The 22,777-nt window shown below is 43.7% G+C and overlaps 2 protein-coding genes across 3 annotated transcripts in view; one reads left to right on the forward strand and one right to left on the reverse strand.

The window, feature by feature from the left end:
- Positions 1-1,443: 1,443 nt before the first annotated feature.
- Positions 1,444-7,148, reverse strand: LOC138799079 (trypsin-like). The gene is made up of 5 exons (XM_069979845.1): positions 7,102-7,148; positions 6,841-6,994; positions 2,362-2,615; positions 2,092-2,228; positions 1,444-1,668 (listed from the first exon to the last, which is right to left on the reverse strand). The coding sequence occupies exons 1-5, from the start codon at positions 7,139-7,141 to the stop codon at positions 1,519-1,521; spliced, it is 735 nt and encodes a 244-aa protein (XP_069835946.1). The 5' UTR covers positions 7,142-7,148; the 3' UTR covers positions 1,444-1,518.
- A 7,783-nt stretch (positions 7,149-14,931) lies between these two features.
- The window catches only part of LOC138799087 (trypsin-like), a 31,262-nt gene continuing 23,416 nt past the window's right edge, over positions 14,932-22,777 (forward strand). Inside the window, exons 1-5 of one of the 2 annotated variants that reach the window (XM_069979853.1) lie at positions 14,932-14,974; positions 15,061-15,214; positions 16,080-16,333; positions 16,499-16,635; positions 17,197-17,356. In XM_069979853.1, coding sequence (XP_069835954.1) covers positions 14,935-14,974; positions 15,061-15,214; positions 16,080-16,333; positions 16,499-16,635; positions 17,197-17,346 — 735 coding nt within the window. In that variant the 5' untranslated portion in view covers positions 14,932-14,934 and the 3' untranslated portion in view covers positions 17,347-17,356. Of the gene's footprint in view, positions 14,975-15,060; positions 15,215-16,079; positions 16,334-16,498; positions 16,636-17,196; positions 17,357-22,777 lie in introns of those variants that run through there. The other variant, XR_011364215.1, reaches the window with a different exon arrangement.

The raw sequence follows: 22,777 nt of genomic DNA on the forward strand, positions 1-22,777 counted from the left end.
GTACTGTGGAGACACCATCATGTGTTTCTCAACATCAGTGAGATAGCCAGACCTTCATCTGGGAAGGAACAGCCAAGCCAAGGGGGATCTCCAGTCAAGTAAACCACTTTCCAACAAGCCACAATCCAAAAATGACAGGACTTGTAAAATACCGCAGCAAAGTATTCATCTAACCTTTCTGGGGTATTTCACAAGTCCTGTTGTGGTGTCCCAGCACAGGGTGCTGTTCCTTGGCACCTGTACAAAGTGGGAGATGTAGTATTGTGTTTCCCCCACTAGGTGTCACTAATGTTCTACGTAATCTGTTGCAAGGAGACAAATGGTTACTTGTTTTATACCATGTGGTATGTGCTGACCAATCCCAGGTGCTGGTTCTTTTCTACCTATCTCTTTTCTCCTTCCTCTCACACGCACAGTGCCACCACTCACAGGAGGGTTTACTTTCAGCCCCTGTAGGAGAAGTTAGCTTGGTGGAGGAAGTGAGTTTAGTTTATAGATAGTATTCAGTGTGAGAGGAAGCTGTACTATAGTTCCCTGTAGTCCAATATGGTGTATGAACTTGTCTATAATATCTAATATATCGGATACCACACCCTTTGCTATTTTTTTCATCAAATATTATTTAACTCAGGGAGTTTTCCAAGTGCCCAAAAATGATTATCCTGACAAGTACATCTATAATTTTGGAATTTTGTGCTATAAAAAAATCTAAAATAAAGGTAATGTAACGTATTCTATAGCATTTACTTGTGGTACTATTACTAGGAAAAAATGGGATAAATTAGAAATATAAAATGGGGTACTCTTACTAAAGCATTCTCAGGTGGCCACTCCATCTTATCTGGTGTATGAACCCTTCGTGGACACTCATAAGATCCATTTCCTTACACAGAGATCCACTGGACTACATAAGCATGGGAGGGAGCGGTGACAAAACACGCCGTCCCCAGGGATTAAGTTTGGAATTACATAGCCACTACTGGGAGAGGTGCGGTTGTATTATATAGTCCTATCTGACCCAATTTTCTCCCTTTCAGAAAGACTCTGGTGGCCCCGTGGTCTGCAATGGACAGCTCCAGGGTATTGTCTCCTGGGGATATGGCTGTGCCCTCAAAAAATATCCCGGTGTCTACACCAAGGTCTGCAACTACAACTCCTGGGTCTCCAGCACTGTTGCCAACTAAATCTGTTCAAGAAATTAATCTTGAGATTGTAGGACAAGCCTGTGGTGTAGAGAGTAGGGGAACTGACAACTGACATAAAATGGCTGTCATAGCCAATTCATTCCATCCCTGTGTCACCATTGGGGAAATGGTGGAGGGGTCTGAAGGATTCAGCACTTCCAGTGTCATGTATTGCATCACAGAGTTCACCTGCACTTCAACTCTAAATTCTAATAAATAAACCCCCCAAATAAATAAATAAAACACATTTTGCCTTCGGAATAAAGTTTATTCTGTCCCCACAATAGAATTTTTCATAGTAGATTAAATACTTCCTTGAATTTCTTGAAGAGATTTAGTTGGCAGCAACGGTGCTGGAGACCCAGGAGTTGTAGTTGCAGACCTTGGTGTAGACACCGGGATAATTCCTGAGGGCACAGCCATATCCCCAGGAGACAATACCCTGGAGCTGTCCATTGCAGACCATGGGTCCACCGGAGTCATACTGAGGGAAGAAAATTTGATTATACATCTAAAATTGGACATACAAGAAATGTAAAAACAACAACCAATCCTATATTCAGCTTCTACAGGTCCCAAATAGTTGAGGAGCTGGAAAACACAACAATCTCTAAGAGTTGATATTTATTCCTAAAACTAAAATCCTTGGGGGTGGGGCTTATGGTCACTGCTCCCTCCCATGATCATGTAGAATAGCTGAACTCTGTATAGCTGATCCTGAGTTAGGATAATGCAGGTTTAAAAAACAAAACAAAAAAAAAACAAACAAAAACAAATTGGAATATCATTTATAGTTTGGTCAAAAACAAACCCAGGTCTGCTCTTTACACAAGTCCATTCAATGTTTTGCACTAATGGAAATTATGGTACAGCCCAACATTTATGAAGATGATACAGTGACATTTACCTGGCAGGAATCCTTGCCACCCTCCAGGTATCCAGCACAGAACATGTTGTCGGTGACCTCTCCAGGGTAGGCATTGGTACATTGGGCAGTGGTCAAGATGGGGGCATTAACGCACTGGAGGAGGTCGGGTAAGTTAACTGTGGAAAAAATTTATAGATATATATATATACATCTTGATGACTTTTTGTTACAGTTTTGTCGGAGACTTTATTGACAGCCACGGCTAGTTATGTATCAAAGCAACAAAATTAACTTGTTGTATTGACTTACTTCCATTGCTGAGAGTGTTGCCCCATCCAGAGATCAGACAGCTGGTGCCGGCGGCAGCACAACCACTGGCCAGGGTAACAGGCTGGACATAGGCATTGAGGGTGGCGGGAGAGGCCAGTTTGATCAACATGATGTCACTGTCCAGGGTTCTGGAGTTGTAGCTTCCATGGCGGATGACCTTGGCGGAGTTGATGAACTGCTCGGTGCCCTCGTTGGTGGCAATGTTGTGTTCTCCCAGTCTGACCTGAAGGCTTCTGGATGAAAATATATTGGAGAGAATGGTTGGGACCTAACTAGAAAGACGTTAGACTTTGCTGGGGGGACATAGCCTAAGCACACCAAACTTAATTAAGATTAAGAAAAATTTTTTTCAAAACTCATATCAACAGTATTGTATCAACTCGTATCAACAAAATCAAAACTCGTGCTGCACCAGTTCTCTGGAACACTCTACCTAGACTCATACCCAATACTCAGTTTCAAGCGTGCCCTGAAGACTCATCTCTTCAGGCTAATAACATTCCCTAAACACTTTATACGTTTATACTTTATATGTTTTACTTGGAATCAGATATTGAAATTGTTACTGGCTCATCCTGTTCTTTCCAACTATGTACAATGGCTGGACCATGGACAAATAAAGCACTTGTGTCGACCCAAGTTGTAGTCTGTAAGCTCCAACGAGCAGGTCTCGTTTACACTTTGTATTTTTTCTAATTATTTAACTGTGTATTATGTAACCTCTGTACTGTATGTATAAAAAATCATTAAAAAAAGCACTGCAGAATCTGTTGGCGCTATACAAATAAATATTATTATTATTAATATTATCAGGCTATGTTCAGACGTTGTAAGAGACCGGCCCGGTCTTGGAGTGGCCAGTGTCAGAAAATATCATCCTGGCTGGTACTGCAGTACAGGACGGATGATCTTTAGCGCCGCTGAATTCTAATGTGGGCGCATCCATGCACGACTGCATCAGAGTTCCCCACTGCTCACAATGGAGCATGCAGCCGGAGCCGCACCCTCCATTGTGTTTACTGACAGGGTTTTCTGTGGCCACTATTCATTGAATAGCGGCAGCAGAAAACTGACATGTCATTTTCTCGTGGCGCCGCTAGGGATCCTGACCGGAGTGTATACTATGGGGGAGATTTATCAAAGTGGTTTAAAATAGAACTGGCTCAGTTGCCACTAGCAACCAATCAGATTCCCCCTTTATTCCTCACAGACTCTTTGGAAAATGAAAGGTGGAATCTGATTGGTTGCTAGGGGCAACTGAGCCAGTTTCACTCTACACCATGTTTGATAAATCTGCCCCTATGTGTATACACTCCTGCCGGGATTCCCTCAGCACAACGTACGTTTAATACTAATAACGGCCGTTGCAACAATGGTTGTGATTACTACAGAACTTACATTGTGTGAACATAGCCTCACACTGTACTGTAGAGAGGTGACACTATACAGCCAATAATTGCATGCACTCCAGTAATACTAGGGTTTTATCAGTAAAATGGCCACTTTTATTGGTCGATAATCTACTTATTCACATGTCTGTAGCATTGTATGTTGTATGTTGAGTCTGGTCTCAAGTAATGATGGTCCAAAAAGGAACATTGTATGTTGAAAATATTGTACCCTGAGGCCATTGTAAGTGGAGGGACCACTGTATACATCTGTATACGGCTTGTAGCCAAAAAAAAAAAAAAAATGTGTAGAAGTACTTTTTTGCTTTCTCTGTGTGATTAAAAACAGTTGAGACCTGTCGCCTGTTGCCATATGTAAAAGTTGACACGCAGGGGGAGATTTATCAAAGGGTGTAAAATTTAGACTGGTGCAAACTACCCACAGCAACCAATCACAGCTCAGCTTTAGGCAGTGCTGAAAGGAAAGCTGAGCTGTGATTGGTTGCTGTGGGCAGTTTGCACCAGACTAAATTTTACACCCTTTGATAAATCTCCCCCACAGTGTTTAAGCCTTCCATAAATCAAATTTGAGTCCCTTTAAGTCAAAAATTTCAATTGACTACCCTGGGTTGAAGCCTGGGAATTTGAGTCCCTTTAGGTCTACTCTCCATATATTAAAATAGGTTTTCCTGGGTTGAGTAGTGTCGTTTCACCTTATTTTTTTTTTATTTTTTATTTTTTTTTTATTAAAAAATGACTGAGGAGGGGAAATGAGCTGAACCATGCACTTCATACACTTTTTTGGGTTAATAGGGGTGTATTGGAATTGTCTGTCAGATCTTGAGAACACACATGACACGTTTCACGTTTCGCTGCTTTCCACCCTTACAGATACAAAGAAGATACGGAAGAAGTCAGTCTCCACTGCTTTAGTTCATTGGTTTTCAACTTGCTAATTGTTTCTGTTTCTCTTTTTCAGGTCATTCGTGATTGGGAGGAAAGAGAGTCAGAGTAAAGTTCCTGCAGTCCACACTCTAGGCTAGCGATGAAACTTGACTGGGTGGATAACCTGGGTGGTGGACAAGAGACTGGAAGCGTTATCGGCTATCCATTTTACCTCCTATTCCCGCTGCTCGGGCCTCAACACCGGTGTACCCCTCGCTTTATTGTCTGATGAAGCCAGGTATACTGGATGAGCGCAATAACAACCCGGAGCCCATGGTACCCTTAATCCCCCCCGGCCAGCACAGCATGCATAACAGCAGCACGGTCCTGGGTCCAAATATGACCCAAGACAATATGTGCATGGAGTATGTATGTATCCTCCATCTTTGCATGGGGGCAGGGCTAGAAGGGGCATGATTAGCAGGGGGCCCACAATTTCTGAACAGCCTGGGTCCCATGGTACCCTTAATCCGCCCCTGTTGCTAATTGTTTCTCTTTATGTCTTTTTCAGGTCACTCATGTTTGGACTGTTTTCAGAATTCCTACTTAACTTGGAATGGCACAGTGCGCAAACCGCGCTTAATTTGCCGTTTACACACACATTAAAATATCTCCATACCAAGGAAGAACGAGCCCTCGATAGGGGAGCTTTGCGCAGGAGCCTGCTACGGGGAAGAGCTGCCACCCTACTGGCTCTAGTCTGCCCTTTCCCTATGGACTGTCCTCTGTCTCTGCCCACCCCACTGCCTCCTTCTGCTTTTTACGGTGCTATGCATGCCTCAACATCCCCACAGCTTTAACCTCTGGACATGACACCGGGCCAGGTCGGGTCACTTACTTTGTCGCAAGATAATTTTAAAGAGGACTGACCACATCACACACACAATGACAGTTACCTGAACTTAATGGTCTGTTTGAATCGAATGTCGAACTTTCGAATATTTCACTTGCTCATTTCTTATTAGAAGCGATATCCAAGACAGCACTCCAAAAATAATACAAACGTGAGCCATTATTCCACAGTGCGGCGTTTCAGTAGTAGCATTTTTCAAGCAGGTTACTACTGAAACATCGCTCTGTGAAATAAAGGCTAAGCTTTGTATTATATGTGGAGTTTTGTCTTGGATATTGCATCTAGATTGTGTTACGGATTTATCCAACGGCTTAGTTTAAATTCGCACTGTTTAAGGGCCCTATTATACGGAGCGATAGCGTCTGAATCAGCGTCTGAATTATTGCTCCGTGTAATAGAGACAACGATCAGCCAATGAAACGATCATCAGCTGATCATTTCTTTTAGGAATTTGTAGGTGTAATAGCTACGTGTCACAGTGATGCGTGGCCGAAGGCTAACGATTAAATAAACCGTTGATACATTACCTCTCCTCGCTTCCGGTCTACTTCTTCTCTCTTCCCGGCACCGCGCTGCAGCTTCTTTGAGCTGACATGCTGCTCAGCCATTCACTGGCCAGACAGACGCGGCTTCAGAGAAGCGGCAGCGCGCGGTGCCGGGAAGAGAGCAGAAGGAAGAAGTAGACCGTAAGGGAGGAAAGGTGATGTATGAACAGTTTACCTAAACGATAATCGAGCCGTGTAATAGCCTCAGTAAACGAGCGCCAATCTAGTAGATTTACATTGTTTACAGTATTGATTGGCCCTTCTGATAGGACCCTAAGGCTATGTTCACACAAGGCTTTTATTTTGCGTTAATGATGAGTTTTTGCTGTGATTTTGATGCAATTTTGGTAAAAATAGCTCAATTTTTTGTGCAATTTTACTGGAATTTTGGCAAAAATTGTGCTATTGTGAAAAGGTAGCAACAAAATTGCGGCAAAAATGCATCCTTAATGCTAAATAAAGACCACGTGTAAACACAGCCTAAGAATTTGCACTGCATTTTTCTGTGCAAATTTTGTTCCTATACAAAGAGCACCTGGGAAGTATGCAGCGCTCCTGCCCCAATGTATATAGTGAGTGGAAGGTGTGATGCCTGGAGCATTGACAATCTCTGGGCCACGGAACAAGGATGAAGCCAAATTACTTGTGATACCTGGGCAAGTTATCAATAGAATAACACTATAATATTATGGGCCAGATGGAGTTCCCCTTTTAGGCTTGTACTTACGATTGGTAGCAGTGAGCGGCGGAGATCACCCACAGGTTGTTGATCAGGGATCCTCCACAGAAGTGGTAGCCGGAGTTCAGAGACACCTGGTAGGGGACGGAGTTCTTGGTGCAGGTGTATCCTCCTACAATCTTATCATCATCCTCAAAAGCAGCTGCAAATAAACAACATTGATCAAAACCAGAGAAATCTAAAAAATTGTAGACTCTCAAGCCTTTACCCTTTTGGAGATCATGACTTTCCCTCGATAAGGAGACTCACCAGCTGCTCCAAGGAGCACACAAAGCAGAAGAAACTTCATGGTGGGGAGATTTCTGGTGGTGGTTTGGTGACAGCGATGTTGGTATTTATAGGGGTCACCGATAAGTTACGTCTGTGGCTAGAAATAGTATGTTTCCCTAGTTCTGTCCTTGGCTGCCTATTTTCGGCATCGTAGTAATGTAGTCTAATAGTAGATTGTGGCAGGTGAGGTAATGTTTACTTTTCATTCTAATTTATCTGGTACAAGGCTGTGAAAATATTTTCCCCCCTTTCCCAATTTTTTATTTTTCTTATTTTACATATTTCTGATTATTAAATGATATGACTAAGGGTGCGTTTACACAGACAGATTTATCTGACAGATTTTGGAAGCCAAAGTCAGAAATGGATTTGAAAAGATGATAGATTACAGTCTTTCCTTTATGACCTGATCCCTGTTTATAGACTGTTCCTGGTTTGGGCTTCAAAGATCTGTCAGATAAATCTGTCTGTGTAAACGCACCATTAATCAGTCATTTTACCAAATTCAATTGACAGTTGATGCAGGCGGAAGAAGCGCCTGTGAGCACAAAACTACTGTAATCCACCCGCCAGACTCTTTCTCACCAATGTGAATCCCAGAATATTGGACATGATTAATAATAATAAAAATAATAATAATAATAATATTTATTTGTATAGCGCCAACAGATTCTGCAGCACTTTCTTTCTTTTTTTTGACACACATCAGAAAGGTTACAATTACATATGATCAAATTAAATTAAAATAAATAAAAATACATCAGAAATACGAGACCTGCTCCCAAGAGCGTACCGATTACGAACTGGGGGTGAAACAAGGCAACAGTGCTTTATTTGCCCCTGGTCCAGCCATTTTACATAGAAGGAGCTGGACAAGTCAGTTTCACGCCACTGTCTTCTTACAGGTAAAATGTATAAAGTATTGAAATGTATAAAGTATTGCAACATGGTGAGTGCCATATCCTGAAAATAAATCTGGTGATGGCACACATGAGTCTTTCACATTTAGCACTACAGATGGTGACAAAACGGACTCTCAGACAGAGGTGTCGGAGTCTGATGATCAGAGTTTCCTTCTTTTATCAGTTTTTCCCTAAAAAAAAAAAAGTCACATCCCCCATGTACCCGTTCACACTACAACCCGACGGAAGACAGTGGACAACAACAACCCCCTACACATCATACTGCAAAAATAAAACGTACAAGGAGAGCAGGAGAGCAAGAAGACAGTTATCCCCCCCCCCTTTTTTTTATTCAAATGTTTTATTGAAAAGCAGTAATGGGTACAACCATAGGTTCAAGATGATAGGTCGTGTAAACAGTATTTATAGAACGACATTGTCAGACAACGAATAAGATTGTTACAAGGGAACAGCAACATTGTATGATGAGAAGTAAACTCCGGAAGAGGGGGCAAGTTGCACAGAGCACTGGTAAGCCAAGCAACAGTGGTTTCCATCATTACACGACGTCGTCCTGCTGCTAACCGATCACCCAGATTAGGAGAACCAGAACGCAGCGGCCCCCCATACTTTTTATTTTACCCCCTGTGTAAGAAAAAATTTGAAAACCTTTAAGACCTTGGCGCAAGGTTGGGGGTAATTGACAGCAAACTTAAAGATTATATGTTAGCAGAACATCCTATCATACCAGTATTTTATGCCCTCCCTAAGTCAGATAAGGATACTTTCCTACCACCCATTTGTCTCTGTTTTTGGTCCCTTCCTAGAACCCACCTATGCATGGTTAGACAGCTTACCTTAACCCCTGGTGGTAAGGACAATGGGGTATATTCGTGACAGTAAGAGCCTGTTAGCACAGATTGATCATCTACCCTGTGCACCTCAAAGTTCATGGTTGTAATTTGATGTAACAGAACTGTAAGCGTTAGTGGCCATTGGGTATCACTTGAGAAAGTATAGACTTTTATGGTGACTCCTTGAAAGATTATATTATTTTTTTAAGTTTAGTGACCAATTCTATCCTCAGATTGTTGGGTGCCCAATGGGCGCTAAGTTCTCCTTCTCTTTAGCTAATTTGTACATGGCATATTAGGATGAGGTCATCCTGTATAGTCCTCAAAAATCCGTACCAGGAATAAATTGCTACATTGCCTGATATGGAAGATAAATCGATACACCTAGTATGGTAGATTCATCAGCGACCTCCTCCTAATATGAACAGGGGGTCTACAGAATGCCTACAATTCTGTGGATTTTATCAATGCCTTTTGAATATTTTTTTATGCTTCTGAGAAGAAAAAATTCACATAAGTTTATATAGGAAGCCATCTGCTGGTAACGCAATACTACGTGCCACCAGTAGCCACCCTTCAAAGGTAATTACGAACTTACCAATAAAGGAGTTTATCAGAGCCTGTTGCACATGTTCTGATAAAGAATCATATGACGGGGCATGTAAAGACACTGTCGTAGCTACCATGCAACTGCTATGGAGCCTGGGCCCCCTCCAGCACTGGCACTGTCCTGTCAGCTCCCCCCCCCCCATCCTTTAACTCCAGCACCACAGCTCCCGCCTGTCCGCTGTCAACATTCTCTCAACTAATGTTATATAAGATCATAATGAGAAAAGAGCTAACTTGCCTGTTACCGGAGGTTCATGCAAATGCACTATATCCAGATGTAGACTGTGTATGTATATTAAAAAACAGTCTGTATTTTCATTGATTAGCACTGGTCAGTAGAGATGAGCGAATACAATTCGATTGAGATGGTATTTGATCGAATATTGAGGTATTCAAAAGATTCTAATTCAATCGAGTAGTGTGACGAATACGCAGGAAACATTCGAAAGCCCTCCCATCGCAGTTGGCACTTTTTTTTTAATCCAATCACCATGCAGGGAGGCTGTGAGGGACCCTGGGAGTACGCACGCAGCGGAAAATGGCTTCTACCCTCATTGGATGGCTGAAACACATGACCTCGAATCTTAAATACTTGGCTCCCGCCTCTCGACCACAGATGCGCTTTCAACCTAGCCAGGGAGAGATCTTGGAGCAGGGAGAGATAGGTGTTAGTAGCATTTTGGTTAGGCAGGATTACTACAGAACCCAAAAGTCCTTTTCAGGGCTAAGAATTAGCGGGCATGGTCCGATTGCTGTGCCCGCTAATTAACCTTTTAAATGCAGCTGTCAAAGTTGATAGCTGCATTTAAAATGCTGCTTTGCCCCTTCCCTGGTGTCCCTGGTTCCCTTCGTGACGTGGTCGCAGAGCAGCGATCCCTGCATCTGTTACCGGACGAGGTCTGCGCCGTAATGGCGCTGATCCAGGCTCGGCACTCTATTGCTTTTGGCTGCAGCAGCAGATCTCATTGATCTATGCAATATATCTATACTGCATAAATCTCAATGAGAGATCAGAATAGTAATACTAAAAGTCCCCTTCCCTAATAAAAGTTTTAGTCATCCCCCTTCCCCCATTTTATAAATACAAATAAACAAAAATGTTTGGTATCGCCGCGTGCATAATCGCCCGAGGTATTAATTAATTTCATTCCTGATCTCTCACGGTAAATGGCATAAGCGCAAAAAAATTCCAAAGTGCAAAATTGCGCATTTTTGGTTGCATCAAATCCAGACAAATTGTAATAAAAAAAGTACCAAAGATACCAATAGAAAGCACAGATCTTGGCACAAAAAATGACAATTCACACAGCCCCATAGACCAAAGGATAAAAGCGTTATAAGCCTGGGAATGGAGCGATTTTAAGAACATTAATTTTTTTTAAAAAAGGTTTTAATTTTTTAAAAGCCATCAAATAAAATAAAATTTACACAAGTTACATATCGTTGTAATCGTAACAACTTGAGAAACATGGCCCTAGGAGCATGCTGGCATCGCAAGAACTAATGATAAAAGCAGTGGCTTTCCTGGCACAGTCCATCTGAACCAGGAGTCTGATGTCTGGATCACTGGGTTTCTTCAATGGTACCAGAAACTCGCTCCACGTTCTCGCGAGTGGTACTAGTATCTGTGCCCTTCTTTTCAGACACTGTTTATTTCAATGGAGCTATTCTTACCTGGAACATATGGGGAGATTCCCTTTTCAGTTTGTTTTGTTTCTTATGATGAAACCATGGAACATGTGAGACACAAGAGAGGTGGGCGGAAGTGCAGCAGCTGGAATAGAAGCCAAGAGACTGAAAGCTCCCAACAACATATACTGACTGAGAGGTTCACAGAGTTTCCTAGATCTAACCATCATCAATAGTATACAATAAAAAGGCTTTCATCAATTACTGTCCAACACTCACAATGGCAAATTTTAAACTAGAATAGTTGTAGTGACGGAATAGGCAAAATTGGCAAATTATTTCAATATAAAAATTAGTGATGAGCGAATAGTGAAGTATTCGAATAGTCGATATTCATACGAATATCTCCCGATTATTCGATCGAATATTCGATCCCATTAAAGTCTATGGGAACAAGTATTCGATTATTGAAAAACATCTATTCGACCACTTGGAGGTAAAAACCGGAAGCTGGGGGATTTGAACGCTTATCGAATATTTTTCGAATATTCGGCAAACTATTCGATAATATTCGATTGATCGAATATCTATTCGATCGAACAGTATTCGCTCATCACTAATAAAAATATAAACAAGTAAAATAATATTATATTATTATAATATAAACATAAATAAATATAAAACATAAGTAAAATATCAGACTTTATTTATTAAGACATACTGTATGATCTCATATCACATATCTGTGAGTGGCAAAAGTATGTGAACTTCTGCTTTCAGTGTCTGGTATGACCCTCCTACAGCTAAACATTCATATTATCCTTCTTTGGGTCGTTGTCCCCCTGCATGATCCACATTCTTTTGAGATTCGGATCTAGAACAGATGTCCTCACATTTTCCTTTGTGCAGAGGACTCTACAAGCTGGAAGAAGCGCCAGTGGGTGTGAAACAGCTGTACGTGCCCGCTACTCCACCTGTCCTCCCTCCCTGTACTGTGTTGGGAAAAAAGCAAGCTCCAAGATCAGTGTGGGCCCATTTCTATTATTTCTACTGTGGATAATTCATTGTTCCATTCAAGCTCGGCTCCAGGTTTATGCCAGCCCTTGGCCAACAGAGCCTTAGTACATCCCTTTATAATGAACTTGCATAGCGGCAGTAAAACTGCAGAAACTACTAACATTTAATGTTATTGCTGGGATCCTGCTGTTTAGCCCCTTTGTGCATACATATAGTAGTTAGGCCTCTCTGTGCAAGTAGGCCATAGCTATCGCCCCATATAGTGCCATATAGTTAGGGCAAGCTTACTCGGGCAAGTGCCAGGGTCCACAGTGCCTCAGATGAGGTCAGTATTTAACAATAATTTACAATAAGTATGAAGGAAAGGTAATTTCTCACTGGCTTGCAGTCATCGTTTTCCAATTGGTCTCCAACTCGCTCCATAACATATCGTGTGAATAATACTACAGTGTCTTGGTGACGTCAGTTTTATTTTTATTACATTACAACAAAGCTCACAAGCTGATGTATCCCATAAACTCAGACACCTAGGCATGTCCTCACCACGGACGTTTCGGAGGCCAATAATCCTCCTTCCTCATGCGCCAAAGGAGGTCATTCAGCTTCCCAGCTTTCCAAGCATCTTGTGTAGTAGTTAGTATAATGAAGGTCACCAAGCTTTCCCAGCATCTTGTATAGTAGTCAGTATAATGGTGGTCACCCAGCTTTCCTAGCATCGTGTATAGTATTCAGTATAATGGAGGTCACCCAGCTTTTCTAGCATCGTGTATAGTAGTCAGTATAATGGTGGTCACCCAGCTTTCCCAGCATCTTGTATAGTATTTAGTATAATGGAGTAACCCAGCTTTTTCAGCATCTTGTATAATGGTGGTCACCCAGCTTTCCTAGCATCGTGTATAGTAGTCAGTATAATGGAGGTCACTCAGCTTTCCCAGAATCTCGTATAGTAGTCAGTATAATGGAGTCACCCAGCATTCCTAGCATCTTGTATAGTAGTCAGCATAATGGAGGTCACCCAGCTTTCCCAGCATCTTGTATAATGAAGATCACCCAGCTTTCCCATCATCGTGTATAGTAGTCAGTATAATGGAAGTCACCCAGCTTTCCTAGAATCTTGTATAGTAGTCATTATAATGGAGGTCTCTCAGCTTTCCTAGCCTCTTGTATTATGGCAGTCACCCAGCTTTCCCAACATCTTGTATAGTAGTAAGTATACTGCAGTCACCCAGCTTTCCCATCATCGTGTATAGTAGTCAGTATAATGGCTGTCACCCAGCTTTCCTAGCATCTTGTATAGTAGTCAGTATAATGGAGGTCATCCAGCTTTTCCAGCATCTTGTAGAGTAGTCAGTATAATGGCGTAACCCAGCTTTCCCAGCATTTTGTATAATGGCGGTCACCCAGTGTTCCTAGCATATTGTATAGTACTTAGTATAATGGTGGTCACCCAGCTTTCCCAGCATCTTGTATAGTAGTCAGTATAATTGAGGTCGCTAAGCTTTGATATTATAAAGATGGAAAGCAATAGGTGGGCTATTTACAGTATTAATGCTAAAATGATTTGGGGGGGGGGGGGCTACCCCTTTAAAAGCTGTGGAGCTGTGGAATTTGCTTTGGTTTAAGAGTGATTTGAATTACGGAGCGATCCTGGAGCGAATTATACTCGTAATCTGCAATTAAACTCGCAGTCTGTACAGCACAGTGAATGAGCAGAAAATTGAGTTGAGAACACATCACTGTAAGTTTTATATGAAAGAAATGGTCATGTAATTTTAGCAGCCAACACCTACACCTACACCTACACCAGACACCTACATCTCATCAATGACATTTCAATGTGCTCTGCACTGATTGGCTGGAAGAAAGACACTCGAACTTGATCTCAAACTCGAACGCTAACTCAAACAAACAGTAAAATGTTACGTTTGGTTCGAGTTTGAGAAAACTGAGATATTCGACTCAAACTTTTCTTGAACAGTTCGATCAACACTAGGGCTGATGTCGGCCCTAATATTTTATTGTTGTTTGAAAACCCAGCAATCGCTGAGCTGAGGGACACCAGCGACAAAATATCAAATGGAGTACTCAATGAAGAGTCTCCGTTGATACATTGCCCCCTATAAATTTAAATATGCAAAAGAGGGGTCTGTGGAGCCTCAGTTATAAGTCTCAAAACACATGAATAGCCAGATATCCCTGCAGGGGAGGAAAGCCTATTGCCAAGGGGGTGACTCCCAGTGGGGAGATCACCAAACAACCCTGATACGTAGCGCCTTAAGTCCCACTCAATTGCGAGTATTGGAGTTACCAAGGCAGGCATCCATCCACACACAACCATTTCGGGGTAGTTGCCCCATGTCAGTGTGGAGTAGGATTCTGGCTAACAGAGGCCATGAAAAATAGACCAACAAAACACAGTAACCACTGAGCTCAGGGAGACCAACGACAAAAAAAATCAAATGGAGTACTCACTGAAGAGTACTCCATTTCATTCTTCAAGATTTTTACATTATCAAAGATTTTTTTTCCTGCTGCAAAGGTGGAAAAAGTATGAACCAAGATAACAGATAGCGTAGGTGCGTAGGATGAGTAGTAAATATTAACTCATCTCCCACAAGTGGCTACCATGGCTAAATTAAGCAGCCAAGGACAGACCTAAAAGAAAATGTTATTCCTAGCTTAACAGACTTGGCTTCTCATTGGTCGATCAGTGCTGTGCACTGGTGGTACGGTATTGGTGACGCCTATAAATACCATTAATGCTTCCATTCAAACCAACCTCGGCCAGAGATCTCTCCACCATGAAGCTTCTTCTGATTTGTTTGCTCCTCGGAGCAGCTGGTAAGTCTCATGGATAAAGAAAATCTTGATGCTAGAAGACAATAAGTGCTTGAGAACCAATATTTTAATCTCTTCTTCATTTGCAGCTGCTTTGGAGGATGATGATAAAATTGTAGGAGGTTACACCTGCACCAAGAACTCCGTCCCCTACCAGGTGTCCTTGAACTCCGGCTACCACTTCTGTGGAGGATCCCTGATCAACAACCTGTGGGTGCTCTCTGCTGCTCACTGCTACAAGGCGTAAGTACAACTATCGAAGAGGAACTCCAGTTGGTGTATAAAGTTTTTTTTTTTATCCCTCCCCTAATCTAGCTTATAAAGGTGTTCTTCTGCTTCTAACTTGCTTTGTGTAAGAGAATACTCTAGCTACTGTCCACCATAATTGTAAAATGGATTTTTGGTAGCTACTATATGCTTCTGGTACATTTTCCCTTTTTTTAACCTGATGTCGAAACACTAGCTGCGGGTTTGGCCTCCGGGCCCTCCATATTTCATTAGATAAAGGGCTTCCGGGCTCCCTGGCCCCCTCCAGCCTGTTTACAGCCTCAATACTGTAAATGGGCAGGAAGCCCTAAACTGATAATGAGTTACCCAAATTTCATAAAACAGACAACATTTCCCACCACCACCAGCAGATAATAGTGCGGGAACTCTCTTTCTCAGATGGAAACACCCCTTTGTTTGAGTGGAATCCGTGAAAAATATGATACATATTGGGGGACATTTACAATGGGTCTGGCAGGGACGTACGCCAGGGAAAGGGCGTATATTCGCCTCCTCTCCCTAGTGCACACGTGGCGTAAGCCCAGCTCACCCAGTGAGTGGTAAACCATGATCCAAATCTCCACCTGCTGAAAACAAGTGTAGATTTGGTTCGGGTGCTCAGCCAGCTAGATTCACTAAGAGGCGTGCACCCCTGGGGCTGGCTGTGGAAAAGATGGAGGTGGCTAAGTTGAGACCTATGTATAAGTACGCTGGTCTTCATAAATCCCCCCTATTCAGTCTCTCTTCTACATTGTGTAGAATCAGGTTAACCATACTGGATATGCATAACCAAAAAGACAGACACTGAAAGTAATAATATTTTTCTATAAAAATCATCCAGGAGCCTTCAGGTCAGACTGGGAGAACACAACATTGCTACCAACGAGGGCACCGAGCAGTTCATCAACTCTGCCAAGGTCATCCGCCATGGAAGCTACAACTCCAGAACCCTGGACAGTGACATCATGTTGATCAAGCTGGCCTCTCCCGCCACCCTCAATGCCTACGTCCAGCCTGTTAGCCTGGCCAGTGGTTGTGCTGCCGCCGGCACCAGCTGTCTGATCTCCGGATGGGGCAACACCCTCAGCAGTGGAAGTAAGTCAATAGAAGAATGAGTTAAGTCTGTTGCTGGCCTTCTGTCTTCTATTATTTTCTACTTGACACATAACCAACCATGGCTTTAAATCAAACGTTACTGACCTAAGTGTAACAATAAAGTCACCAAAATCTTTATAATATATCTATTCATTATTTCCACAGCCAACTACCCCGATCTCCTCCAGTGTCTGAACGCCCCCATCCTGACCACCGCCCAGTGTACCAACTCCTACCCCGGAGAGATCACCAACAACATGTTCTGTGCTGGATACCTGGAGGGAGGCAAGGATTCCTGCCAGGTAAATGCCATTGTGTCATCTTTAGAGTCAATGTTGGGCTGTACGATTGTCCCTGTAATCCAATATGGTGTATGAACTTGTCTATAATATCTAATATATCGGATACCACACCCTTTGCTATGGTTTTCATCAAATATTATTTAACTCAGGGACTTTTTCAAGTGCCCCAAAAAAATGATTATCCTGACAAGTACATCTATAATTTTGAAATTTTGTGCTATAAAAATAAGTATTTATAATAAAGATAATGTAACATATTCTATAGCATTTACTTGTGGTACTATTACCAGGAAAATATGGGCTAAATTACAAATATAAAATGGGGTACTCTTACTAAAGCATTCTCAGGTGCCCACATCACCTTATCTGGTATATGAATCCTTTGTGGCCACTCATAAGATCAATTTCCTTACCCAGAGATCCACTGGACTACATAAGCATAGGAGGAGCATTGACAAAACACGCCGCCCCCAGGGATTAAGTTTAGAATTACATAACCACTCCTGGGAGAGGTGCGGTTGTATTATATAGTCCTATCTGACCCAATTTTCTTCCTTTCAGTATGACTCTGGTGGACCCGTGGTCTGCAATGGACAGCTCCAGGGTATTGTCTCCTGGGGATATGGCTGTGCCCTCAGGAACTATCCTGGTGTCTACACCAAGGTCTGCAACTACAACTCCTGGGTCTCCAGCACCGTTGCTGCCAACTAAATCTCTTTAAGAAATTTATTTTAAGATTGTTCCATCTGTTTTTGTTCAAAACCATCAGTTGGTTAACTAGTAAACTATTCTACTGTGTGGAGAGAATAAACTTTTGCTGAAAACAAAATGTGTAATATTATTATTATTATTATTATTATTATTATTATTAGAGATGAGCGAATAGTACTCGATCGAGTAGGTATTCAATCGAATAGTACACTATTCGAAATACTCGTTTTCAATTGAGCATCCGACCAAATACGCAGTAAAAATTTGATTCCCCTCCCACCTTCCCTGTCTCTTTTTTGGACCAATAACTATGCGGGGTGTGTGGGTGTGTGTGTGACAGATTAAAAAAGATAACAAAGTGATGTATCTGCATGCGTTATATGTCCACTTTTCTACCCATACTGTATATGCCACTGCTTGTTTAGCTGCTGTTAGATAATGTTTTTGCACAGTATATATCCATGTTCTTAAAAACACAAACTTTTGAAATGCGGAAGGCTAGACCAAAGGGACGAAGACGGGGCCGGGGAAATGATGATGCAGGCACAAGGGCGGACAAGCGCGTTAAGTAAGAATGCCTGGTGCTGAGAGGCAGCCAGGATTGCGCCCAATCAGCCTCCCTGGTTTTGTTGGCCAGTGAAGCGGGTGGCGATGTAAACCCCTTTTGAAGCCAGAGCAGCGGAAGCATTGGTTGTCCAATGGACAGCAGACAATGCTTCAAGTCATCTGTCCACCACCCAGTTGTCCTCACAGTCCACTCTCTTTGATGACAAAGAGCCCTGATCCTCCTTCCTCCCAATCTGTCCAATGTTTCCTGTTTCCGCCCCTTCGCCTGCACCATAATCCGCTCATCCCATCAGTTTTCCATTTCCCTGGCATTTGATCGCCGCCGGGTGTTTGCCTCAACTCACCCACATGCGCAAGCCTTAAACTGACACGTCTCCAAACTTCTGGCCCAGGAGATGTTGCCGTTTAGGCTTGTTGAAACAAAAGCCTTCCGTGACCTGATGGTGGCCGCCGCGCTATTTCGTCCCCAGTAGTGATGAGCGAACATGCTTGTCCGAGCTTGGTACTCGTTTGAGTATTAGGGTACTCGATGGTACTCCTTACTCGGACGAGCATCTCGCAATACTCGAGAAAATCTCATCATCTGTTTCCTGTAAGTTTTGGCGCAATTTCTCAGTCAATCAACATGCAGGAGACTCTTTGGTACATCCTGCAATCACGTGGGACCCATACATGTCGATAGCAGCGATTGGTTGGCCAGATCACATGACCCTGCCATATAAAAATCTCAGCCGCCGAGGCTCAGCTCACATGCATGCTGGAAGAGATTAGGGACAGAGCTGCTGCTGGTCAGGGAGAGCTGCAGGAAGGGAATTAGTGTTCCAGTAGGCAGATAATACTAGCCAAAGAACCAAACAGCCCTTGTAAGGGCTTCAAATCGTTTTTTATTTGTATTACTCCAGACTGCTGGCTGGGACTTGCAGTGCAGCTACCGTGATTTCAACAGCACACTTTGGTGTTGCATACAGTACATTAGGTGTTGCATACAGACTCCTAAGAAGTGCTCAGTACTCTTTTATTATTTTGTGGCTGGTGGTGCTGCTGTTGTAGATTGTACTGCTGTGATTTGTAGTACACCTGCATAGAACTTCACTGCTCATTGTCCTGTGTAAGAGGTGCCATAGACCACAGACCACCACTTACACACAGGCTCTATACGGTAGCCTCCCAAAAACTAGAGGGACCACTAGTATATTTTCTGATTTCTGTATTTCCTACTCAAGGCATATCTAATCTCACTATTAATTGCCCAGTGTAATGGGATGTCACACAGTGTATAGATGCAGCCACCACCATATTGTATACCACAGCCTCCCAAAAATGAATGGGACCACTAGTATATTTTCTGATTTCTGTATTTCTTACTCAAGGCATACAGTATCTAAGCTCACTATTGATTGCCCCGTGTAATGGGATGTCACACAGTGTATAGGTGCAGTCACCAACAGATTGTATACCACAGACTCCAAAAAACTAGTGTGACCACCAGTATACAGTATTTTATGATTTCTGTATTTTACTGAGGGCATATCCAAGCTCACTGCTAAATTGCCCTGTGTAAGTGCTGCTATATACCATATATGTGAAATGGAGAGAAGAGTGCAGCTGCACCTCACACCTATGGCTGATACTAAAGCCGCTAAGCTACTTTAAAAACAAACACCGGGAATTTGGTATACAATTTGATTAAACCAATACGCCCCGTGTACCACGTGCAGGTCTCCTGGTTCACACGGGTCCCTATGCTAACTCTGTACCGTGTCAGTCAGCGACTGTCTCCCCCGCAAAGCTTGCACATGCTGGGAAGTGAGGCCATGGAATGTCCCTGCAACCCCACTGTCACAGGACCAAACCCAAAATGCCCCACACAGGCCCTGCCGGCACCGCCGGCGGAGAAGGCTGCCCCCAAATAACAGTATGTAAAAAGTAACAGTAAATAGTATGAATATGGTATTACCAGGGGCGTAGCTAATGTCTCTTGGGCCCTGGTGCAAGAGGTCAACTTGCCACCCCCCTTCCTCGACCAAGCGATGCTATTGGTATATATATATATATATATATATCTCAAGACCGATATTACCAATAATACCAGTATATAGGAAATATTATCACCATACATATTACCGCCATACTGTTACTAACCAAATCCTGTATACTGAGACCAATATTGCCAATAATACCAGTATACAAGGGGGATATATTACCATCACCACCATATTGTTATCCAGTATACCAAATCCAATAAAGCACTGTCCCAGATTACAAGTAACAAATATTACCACTGCATACTGACTAATGCCACCGCTGCTACTGACTAACACCACCGCATACTGACTAACACCACCGCTGCTACTAAATAATCCACTGTACACAGCTCACTATCACCGCATCCAGTCATATAGAGGTACCCAGCTCTGTTCTGGTTCTGTACACCATATATATTACACTGCAGTTATATCAGATGACTCACAGGGGACGTCTTCTCTGATCGGAGTTCTTCCTTTAGATCTGTATTGGACCCTTTACACCCTCATTTAGTGGGTAGCCCTGACACTATGTGATCCCACTATAGTACATGCATTCCTCAGTGTGGTCCACTATAGTACATGCCCTATTGTATACGCCAACCCCCTCCGTGTAGTCCCCCTTATAGATGGCCCCCAATATTTCCCCCTTATAGATGTCCCAGTGTTGTCCCCATTATAGATGACCCCCCTGTGTTATCCCCCTTATGTTGCTGCCATGTTATCCCCCTTATGTTGCCACCCATGTTATCCCCCTTATGTTTCCCCCCATGTTAGCCCCCTTATGTTGTCCCCATATTAGCCTCCTTATGTTGTCCCCCGTGTTAGCCCCCTTTTACTGCACCTCCCCCATGTTAGCCCCCTTATGTTGTCCCCCAAATGTTAGCCCCCTTTTGTTGTCCCCCATGTTAGCCCCCTTTTGCTGCCCCTCATGTTAGCCCCCTTTGCTGCCCCCATGTTAGCCCACTTTGTTGCCCCCCCATGTTAGCCCCCTTTCTGCCCCCCCAATGTTAGCCCCCTTTTGCTGCCTTCCCCCCATGTTAGCTTCCTTTGCTGCCCCCCCCCATGTTAGCTCCCTTTTGCTACCCCCCCTGTTAGCCCCCTTTTGCTGCCTCCCCCCCCCCCCCATTTTGCAAAGCAGATAGTAAAAAAAAAAAAAACAGCACACAACTCACCTGACAACTCGCTCCCCCGCCGTGGATCTTCTCTTCTGCAGTCCGGTCCCCGGCTGACGTGCGTCTCCCCGACTCTCTCCCGTCCCCGGCAGCACACACTGAGCTCTGTGTGCGCCGGGGATGTTACTTCCAGCACAGCGGGCGCTTGTTATAGACGATCTCTTTGCCGGAAGTAACATGGGGACGGAGACAGAGACGGGAAGCCGCGCGGCAGCCGAGGACCTGCCTCTTGTGACGCAAGCAAAACACTGCTTGCGGTCACAAGAGGGAGTCAAACAGAGGCCCCCCCTTGGTAGCGGCCCGTTCGCGGCGGCGACCGCTGCGACCTTGGTCGCTACGCCACTGGGTATTACACTCACCATACTGCTGCAAACAGAAAGGGAAAACATGGAGGTACTGACGTGTGAGCACAGGTGTGTTCTGCTAATTTGGGTCACGTGGGTCTTATGAAGGGGAGTGCCAACTGCTGAGAAAGGGAAAATTACAAAATGTGAAATGGAGAGAAGAGCGCAGCTGCACCTCCCACCTATGGCTGATACTAAAGCCGCTAAGCTCCTTTAAAAACAAACACCAGGAATTTGGTATACAATTTGATCAAACCAATACACCCCGTGTACCCCGTGCAGGTATCCTGGTTCACACAAGTCCCTACGCTAACTCTGTACCGTGTCAGTCAGCGACTGCCTCCCCCGCAAAGCGTGCACATGCTAGGAAGTGAGGCCATGGAATGCCCCACACAGACCCTGCCGGCACTGCCGGCGGAGACGGCTGCCCCCAAATAACACATGACCTGAGGTACTGGGGACTGTGTTAGTGACCGGAGGTACTGAAGTATGAATATGGTTTTACACTCACCACACTTCTGCAGACAGAATGGGAAAAACACAGAGGTACTGATGTGTGAGCACAGGTGTGTTCTGCTAATTTGGGTCACGAGGGTCTTAGCAGAACACACCTGCGGTGCCGGCAGGGTCTGTGTGGGGCATTTTGGGTTTGGTCCTGTGACAGTGGGGTTGCAGGGACATTCCATGGCCTCACTTCCCAGCATGTGCACGCCTTGCGGGGGAGACAGTCGCTGACTGACACGGTACAGAGTTAGCGTAGGGACCCCTGTGAACCAGGATACCTGCACGTGGTACACGGGGCGTATTGGTTTGATCAAATTGTATACCAAATTCCTGGTGTTTGTTTTTAAAGTAGCTTAGCGGCTTTAGTATGAGCCATAGGTGTGAGGTGCAGCTGCACTCTTCTCTCCATTTCACATTATATACCATATAGCAGCACTTACCCACAGACTCTATACGACTACCTCCAAAAGTAGTCTGAGTAATATATTTTCTTGGCTTGCTGTGATCTGTAGTGCAGCTATCTCAGTGCAGTGTCCATAAAATTGTGAAGCCCAGGGGTAAGGGTCGAGGACAAGGGCATGGGGTTCCAAGCGATGCAGTGGGCAGAGGCCGTGATTTTGGGCATGGTGACACAGCAGCACTCATTGAAGAGGGAGCAGTGGCACACCACATACATTCACTCCCTAGCTTTTTCTCGCAACTTACGGGGTCTCAGGGTACACCACTATTGAAATCGCAGCAATGTGAACAGGTGCTGACGTGGATAGCGCATAATGTGTCCAGTAACGTATACACCACCCAGTCTTCCACCCAGTCC

The sequence above is a fragment of the Dendropsophus ebraccatus genome, chromosome 8 (genome assembly GCF_027789765.1).
Source record: "Dendropsophus ebraccatus isolate aDenEbr1 chromosome 8, aDenEbr1.pat, whole genome shotgun sequence".
Lineage (NCBI taxonomy): Eukaryota > Metazoa > Chordata > Amphibia > Anura > Hylidae > Dendropsophus > Dendropsophus ebraccatus.

What these genes read in the sequence shown, in the direction of transcription:
- LOC138799079 (XM_069979845.1), bottom strand. Translation starts at nt 7,141, where the DNA reads ATGAAGTTTCTTCTGCTTTGTGTGCTCCTTGGAGCAGCTG. An exon ending in GCCGCTCACTGCTACCAATC is followed by an intron (nt 2,616 to 6,840) that starts GTAAGTACAAGC and finishes ATTTTCATCCAG; the next exon opens with AAGCCTTCAGGTCAGACTGG. An exon ending in GTGGCAAGGATTCCTGCCAG is followed by an intron (nt 1,669 to 2,091) that starts GTAAATGTCACT and finishes TTCTTCCCTCAG; the next exon opens with TATGACTCCGGTGGACCCAT.